The sequence below is a fragment of the Mandrillus leucophaeus genome, unplaced genomic scaffold, assembly GCF_000951045.1.
Source record: "Mandrillus leucophaeus isolate KB7577 unplaced genomic scaffold, Mleu.le_1.0 Scaffold69, whole genome shotgun sequence".
NCBI lineage: Eukaryota > Metazoa > Chordata > Mammalia > Primates > Cercopithecidae > Mandrillus > Mandrillus leucophaeus.
The window spans coordinates 1,581,186-1,588,705 of record NW_012107474.1 but is presented as its reverse complement, the minus strand read 5'-3'; the positions used below and the strand labels follow the sequence as shown (position 1 = coordinate 1,588,705).

General features: G+C 57.3%; 1 protein-coding gene across 3 annotated transcripts in view; it reads left to right on the top strand.

Moving 5' to 3' along the window:
• The first annotated feature begins 2,286 nt into the window (after positions 1-2,286).
• LOC105555541 (chromosome unknown open reading frame, human C21orf33) overlaps positions 2,287-7,520 on the top strand; it is a 15,073-nt gene continuing 9,839 nt past the window's right edge. For all 3 annotated transcript variants that reach the window (XM_012002523.1, XM_012002521.1, XM_012002522.1), the window contains exons 1-4: positions 2,287-2,512; positions 2,776-2,828; positions 4,708-4,821; positions 5,814-5,933. In XM_012002523.1, coding sequence (XP_011857913.1) covers positions 2,372-2,512; positions 2,776-2,828; positions 4,708-4,821; positions 5,814-5,933 — 428 coding nt within the window. In that variant the 5' untranslated portion in view covers positions 2,287-2,371. The remainder of the gene's footprint in view (positions 2,513-2,775; positions 2,829-4,707; positions 4,822-5,813; positions 5,934-7,520) is intronic.

Genomic DNA, 7,520 nt, shown 5'->3' with positions numbered 1-7,520 from the left:
TCCTGGTGTCTTGTGGGGGCTCGAGACCTGCCTGCCCACCAGGGCTTCTGTCCTGGGGAAGCAGGGTGGTCCTGCCGTCCAGCGACGGCCCTGCCCTGTGACCTGTATCCTTGGGGTCGGGCATAGAGCCGCTCCCTGACCTCTCGGGGACGCTTTGGAGTCTGGGGCTGGGACTGGCCTGTCTCGGTGAGCTCGTTCAGACCTGCACCCGCTCTCCGTGAGCCACACGGGGGAGGGGACAGCTCCTCCCCTCTGCAGTGCCCTTGGGAACGGTCATCATGAGTGGCTTGGGCCTCCATCATGGCAGGGCATCATCATCCCCACAACTCAGTAACAGCAGCCTCCAGGGTCAGGACCTGAGGCCGACCCAGTGTGGTGGGCGCTTCACCGACTGCCCGTGCTGTCTGCCAGGCCCAGCCTGTCCCTTGCCAGAGGTGTGGCCCACGAGACCCTGGGTGGTACCTGGCTCCTTGGCTTATCTGGGAAGTGGAGCTGGTATCTGCCTGCCGGCCTTCCAGGGGTGGTGAGGCTACGGGCTAGAGAGCAGAGATGAATATGACAGGCGGTGCCTTGTGGCCCACAGTGCTGTGGTTGGAGGCCTGCAGACCAGAGATCTTTGTAGAAGGGAGGAGCTCAGGCCCTGGTGCCACTGGGTGTTCTGTGGCTGCACAATCTCTGTGTGACCTAGACTGGAGAGAATCCTTAGCTATCACCTGCCCAAAGCACAATTTCCAGCTTTCCCCCTCCTCACCTCACCCTTTTCTGTATCACTTGTGCATGGTAATGGACACCTGAGTAGTCGCCCCTGGGAAAACGAGCTGTGTTCTGCAGTGGGGTCCGTGAGCTCCAGGCCAGGGGCAGCTCCTGCGCACTTGGTAGAGACAGGGTCCTGGCTGCCGCACCGACTGAGTGAGAGTCTGCATTCGGCATTTCCTTTCTGGGTAGCCCTTGGAGTTTTTTTGCGCCATCCCACAACCCCATCACTCCCACCAGCTGATGCTCCCCAGGAGCTGAGAAGCCTGAAGAGGGCCAGGCACAGAGGAGCAGGAACGAGGATGGTCAAATGTGCCAAGCTCATCTTTGGTTGTAGCTGGTAACGTCCCATGTCTGTTATTCTGGTTCCCCACTATCTTTCAGGGATTGGCAGTAAAGTCCTAGTGATGGACGATGCGACAGTGGGGAAAGTGACAGCTGTGGGCTGGATCATCAGAGGTGTCTGCAGAATCCAGCATGTCCCTGTGAACATCCTCCAGCAGTGACCATTCACATTATTTCAAAAACCTGCATTATTGGGTTGAAAATGGGTAAATTGGGGAGAAAAAGCCAGCACTTATCCAGCCATTCCTCTGTGAACCAACCCATGCATAACAAATAGATTTTTTTAATGGAAGAATTCCAGCTAGGATCTGAACAGCTGGGATCTTCACACTGACCATCCATGCTGTGAACGGAAAGAAACAAAAACAGTGCCCGGTAATGGTGGCTCACGCCTGTAATCCCAGCACTTGGGGAGGCCAAGGCGGGCAGATCACCCTAGGTCGGGAGTTCAAGACCAGCCTGACCAACTTGGAGAAAGTCCGTCTCTACCAAAAATACAAAATTAGCCTGGCGTGGTGGCGCATGCCTGTAATCTCAGCTACTGGGGAGGCTGAGGCAGGAGAATCGCTTGAATCTGGGAGGCGGAGGTTGCGTTGAGCCGAGATCCAGCCTGGGCAACCAGAGGGAAACTGCCTCAAAAAAAAAAAGTGGCCACTTGCCCCCAGACTAACCCAGATCAAGCCCCTGGGTGGAACGGCAGTTTCCAGGGTACAACGTCCCGGGGTCAGTAAAACCCGAAAGGGTCGCTCCGCGGGAGCGGGAGCCGCGAGGAGACAGTCAGGGAAGCGGAGGGGTGGTCCTGACCCCGCGTGGGTCCTGACGCCGAGATTAAAATGAGTGGCCATTTAGGAGGATGGGGACCCTGGGTGCTCCTGCTGGTAAGTTAAGGATGAGACGGAGGTAAGGTAAGAAGCGCCGGGCTGAGCCGCCCGGAGGCAAGGCTGCTTCGCGGATGACGGAAAGGGCGCGCCGCCTGTGGAGGCGTCCGATGGGGGCGGCGCTGGAGACCCCGGGAGTCACCAGCATCCCTCAGCCTGGAGCCCAAGACCTCAGTCACCACCGGAAGGCGGACAGGGTTTCCGGAACTCTACCCGGAGGCTCTGCGCAGGCGCGGCCCCGCCCACCGGCGCACTCTCGGGATTGGGCTGAGACGGGGGCGGGTCTTGTCTCCGCCCCGAAGGCGGTGCGGTCCCCACAAGCAACGCGTTTGTAGGCGGTTAGGTGCGCACGCTCTGTCCCGGCGTGACCTTCCGACCCCGCCGTGCTCACCGCAATGGCGGCTGTGAGGGCCCTGGTGGGCTCGAGGTTCGCTGCAGCGTCTGCGTTCGCGTCCCTGTCCCCCGGCGGTCGGACGCCTTCCCAGCGCGCAGCCATTCACCTCTCCGCGCCGCAGCCCGCGGCCAAGGTCGCGCTGGTGAGTGGACGGAGTGGGTGAGGTCAGCTCCCGCCTCCAGAGATCAGCCTTCGCTGTTCCCCGCCCAAGGTCGGCCCCTCTTCCTAGGTCTGCTCCCGCCGCCCCAGGTCGGCCCCTTCACCCGGAGTCAACTCCTGCGGCCCAAGTCGGCCCCTTTTTCCCGGGTCAGCTCCCGCCGCCCAGGTCGGCCCCTTTCCCCCGAATCAGCTCCCGCCGCCTAGGTCGGCCCCTTTCCCCTGCGTCAGCTCCCGCTCCTCTCGCAGGTGCTGTCTGGATGCGGAGTCTACGATGGGACCGAGATCCACGAGGCCTCGGCGTAAGTCCTCAGGGGCAGCTGGTCCTCCACCCCGGGGGCCTCGAGAAGGCTTGTCTACCAGTGCAACTTACTCTTTTTTGAACAGTTTAGAGAAAGCATGTATCTTATTTTATTTTTATTTTTTATCTTTTGAAACAGCGCCCAGTCTGGAGTGCAGTGGCGCGATCTTGGCTCACTACAGCCTCCGCCTCCTGGGTTCAAGCGATTCTCCTGCCTTAGCCTTCCGAGTAGCTGGGACTACAAGGGTACACCACCACACCCAACTAATTTGTGTATTTTTAGTAGATACGGAGTTTCACCATGCTGGCCAGGCTGGTCTCAAACTCCTGACCTCAAGTGATCCTCCCGCTTCAGCTTCCCAAAGTGCTGGGATTACAGGCATGAGCCACCGCACCCGGCCTAGAGAGCTTGTATTTTAAATACCCTATTGCCTAAAAAAAGCAAAAACGACTCGCAAAACCCAGGGAGACACTAAGGAAGCACAGTTTTTAAGTGTCATACTGTCACCTAGAGGTGATCACTCAGCTTTTCACTTGCCTGTTTTCAGGACACACACATTTTGAAAACACCGAGATCATGCTCACCCGTGTTTTGTAGATGTTTCTGACACATTGGAACTAATTCCCATTCATCCAGTTCTCAACGTCATTTTAACAGTTGCTTGGTATTTCTGGGTCCTAGACAGGTTACCGTTTATGTAACTGGTCAGCTATTGCTGAGTGGTTGGTGGTCTGATTGCCTGTGTTACTGGAAATGACTGCAGGCCGAACTGGTAGGGCAGGAGGCCTCCGCGAGTGTCAGGTGCCTGCAGTTCCCATGTGGTTCAGGGTAAACTGGAGAGGGGAGAGCTGGGTGGTGGTGAAGGGGTGTCAGGCCACGAAGGAAGGGCCTGAGGCTGGTGGCTTTGTAGGAGGCCCGACCCAGCTGGTTAGAGTTGGCACTAGGCAGAGTGAGCTGGGGGAAAGGGCCAGGATATGTTCATTTTGGCCTTGGTGGGATAGCAGATAGCCTTAGAATAGCTTGAGCCCTCCCAGGCAGAACGGCAGGGTCTTGTGTCTGGGGCGTCTGGGTGGATTTCTTATGGGTAGTGGAACTCAAGTGCCAGGGCCAGGTCCTGACCTCTCCCTCTGGCAAGTCACTGATACGGTTTCCTCCTCCACATAAGGGGCAGTGAGGACTTAGTGTGTGGGTGGGCTTAGCGAGCTATCTCCTGTTGGCACCGGGAATTGCGGATGCCAGCGTGAGCCCACGTAATGTCAGCTGTTGTCTCCAGGAGGAGCTTCTGTTGCCCTTGCCCTTGGGGAGATGGAGCTGCCTGGCCTGTAGTGTTGTCCTGGGGTCTCTGTGTCTCTCGCACCATCTGTGATGGGAAAGTTGAGGGAGACTAGAAATTGAACTAAGTAGTGACTGAAAGCCCCCTCATACCCTCTGTGCATGTGGCCCTCTGAGCACACTGCTGCTTCTCACTCTTGGTGCTTGCAGCAATCAGCTGGAGGAGGGCAGCCAGGCCCTGGGTGTAGGCAGAGCACTCAGCAGCCGGGGACCCACATGCCTCCAGGCTGTTCCCTCAGTGGAGTCACTCGGCTCCCATACCCCAGCTTGCAAAGGGAGCTGTTGGGACCAGCTAATCTCCATAGTCTACTTTTGAGGGTCTGTCATAGTCGTAACCCACCAACCAACAGTGAATTGGAATGGGGGTGTGGGGGACATTTGGCTTGGTATGGAACCAACCGTAACTTTTTGCAGAGCAAGTAAGATATTAATGTACATTAGGAATTTACTCCTGGCACTTAGCTAAAATCCTGTTTTTAAAAATGTGTTAACACAAATCTGGATGGGGCAAATTTTGAAGACTTGTCTCTGGTTTTCCCCGGTGCAGGATCCTGGTGCACCTGAGCCGTGGAGGGGCCGAAGTCCAGATCTTTGCTCCTGACGTCCCTCAGATGCACGTGATTGACCACACCAAGGGGCAGCCTTCCGAAAGCGAGAGCAGGTGGGGGTGGGATTGGAGCTTGCTTCTTGTCCACCTCCCACGGTGCAGCTTTTTTTGCTGGCTTAGCTTAAACCAAGTCGTGTGTGGAAATGAATGTCCTTCTGAGCAGTTGTGCTCAGGCTGTTCTGGAAGTAATGCTGCTGAGGCTCAGTAGTGCCTTCCTTCCAGTACTCACAGGAGTGAAAATATCGACCGTATCGCTTCCCACTGAGTAAAGCTGCTCATACCTTTGTCTTGAGCAAAGGTGGTGTTTCTCAGTTTGGTTGCCCACCTTCTTCCCCTGTCTGGGCCCCAGATCTCTTTTGTTGGTTCCCAGCAACATGTCTATTACTGTGGTGTGTGTGGTTCTGGTCTCTGTGGCCCGAGATCCACTTCCCTTGCCTGTCCTGCCGGACAGCCCTGTGTAGGCCATTCCCAGGTGCCTTCCAGCTGGCTTCGGACCGTGAGAGGTCGGGGCTGGAGACTGGAGGAAGAAGCCGCCGCTCCTTCCTGGGGCTGTGCTGCTCACCAGTGGGGGTTTCTTTTCCTGCCTTGGACCCTGGCTTCTGCACCTGGACCTGCACCTTCGGCCCCCACACCTGGAGGCTAGCAGCTTCCTGTGGTGGCTGGCCTTCGTGTTACTTCACTGGTCCCGAGTCCTGGCTTCTTACCTTCCCCCCAAGTCCCACCGTCCTGATGAGCGCACAGAATTCTGTCTGCTTTAGACACTCGGAGAGACTTCATTTCCCGTGGGCCTTGACTGACGGTGCAGGAGATTCAGCGTGATTTGGTGCAGGTTCGGAGGTGCTGATCTGAAGAGCCCAGCATAGACTTAGCGTTGCTAGAACCATGTTGCCTTTCCAGGTAGTGACCAAACATGCCGACCTGGAAGTAAGTCCCTGTGTGGCTGAGAGCCATGTGTGTGGAGCGTGTCGCCTGTGGGCTGTGCCCCTGCCCCGCTCCACAGTCCTCCACCAGCATGCTGAGGCTTTTTGCCCTGTGCTCTTTCCCAGGAATGTTTTGACCGAGTCTGCAAGGATCGCCCGTGGCACGATCACAGACCTGGCCAAGCTCAATGCAGCCAACCATGATGCCGCCATCTTTCCAGGAGGCTTTGGAGCGGCTAAAAACCTGTGCGTATTTGAGCTTTGAGGTCTTCCACTTTCCATGTGGAGATGGGAAGGGGGTGCTCCTGCCTGCTGTCCGATGTGGGCAACGGAGCGGTGATGGGAGGGGGTAGTGATGGGAGCAGCCTCTGGGTTTAGGGTCTGGGCAGGGCACGTGACTGCTCACTGATTTGGGAGCCGTTCTTAGGGTTGGGTCTTAGGATTTTAGCAAGACGTGCTTTTTTTCCTGCTTCTCTGCTGTCTTGTCTCTGAGCATTCCTGGGACCCAGCAGCGGTCAGAGTGGGTTTGGGGCTCCCTCTTGTCTAATCACTGTGCTGGTAGGTCTCGTCACATTGAAATCAGTCTCTGAGTATTTACTTGTTGGAGATCCCACTTTTTCCCCCTTTTATTTTCTTTCTTCTTTTTTTTTCTTTTTGTCTGTAGAGATGAGGTCTTGGTCTGTTGCCCAGGCAGGGATGCAGTGGCACGATCGTAGCTCACTACAGCCATGATCTGGGCTCAAGCCATCCTCCAGCCTCATCCTCCTGAATAGCTGGGACTATAGGTGCATGCCACCACGCCCATATGTTTTGTTTTTGTGTTTGTTTTTTTGTAGCCTTACATGTAGCCCAAATTGGTCTGGAACTTCTGGGCTCAAGTCTCCCTCCCGCCTGGGCCTCCCAAAGTGCTGAGATTCCAGGCCTGAGCCACTGTGCCCGGCCCCAGTTCTCTTATGGAACCTTGCAGCGTCAGAAATTGGTTTCCTTCATGGTAGTTTACGTGGAGGTCCTGACCAGGAAGAAGGCGGCCGCCTTGGCGTGGCTGCTTGGGTTGGTTCCATGGTAGCTGGATCGTGAACTGTGGAGGCGTGGCCGGCTCCCACATGGTGGCGTCCTTGAGTTCCAGATCCTCTTTCCATTCTCTGTGTCTCCTCTCTCTCTTCGCACATTCGTGGAGATTCTCTTGGCACCACCCCCATGGCCCTGCCTGCGAGGTGGAGGTGGTGCTGGGCTGACCCTCCGGGGACAGCTCTGTCACCTGCAGGAGCACTGACCACAGTGCGTCTGAGCGTGCAGGTGGCTTCTGTGCCACGGTGTGGGTGGCAGCCCCAGCAGGGCCGGCCCCGGTTGGCAGCTCCTGTTTCGAGGGCAGGCTGGAGCCTGACTGGCCGCTTGCCCCGCCCTGGGCAGCCTGCACCCAGAGTCGAGGGGCAGGCAGTCTCCATCTGAAGAATGTGCCCTTCTTATCCCGAAATCTCGGAGTTCTCCTTCCTCAGATGCCAGCCGTTTTCTCTGCGCCCTTGGCCGTGCCCTCACCCCTCTCCTACTGGAAGCCCCGCCCCAGCCTGTCATCCCCCTCCTCCTGAAAGCCAGCAAGCCTCGTTGGTGCTGCCTCACGCAGTCCCACGTCAGGCTCCATGTTTTGTCCAGTTGTCCCCACGTCGCCGCCATCTCCACGAGGCTCTGACTGCTGACACCGTGTGTGGCGGGGCCCGGGGGCAGCTGGAGGGTGTGCTGGGGGCTGTGTGCCCTGGCGTGGCTCCTCCACGTTTTGCCAACCCGGAGGCACCGGCGTGAGGCGAGCGGAGTGAGGTGGAGGTGTGTGGAGTGAGG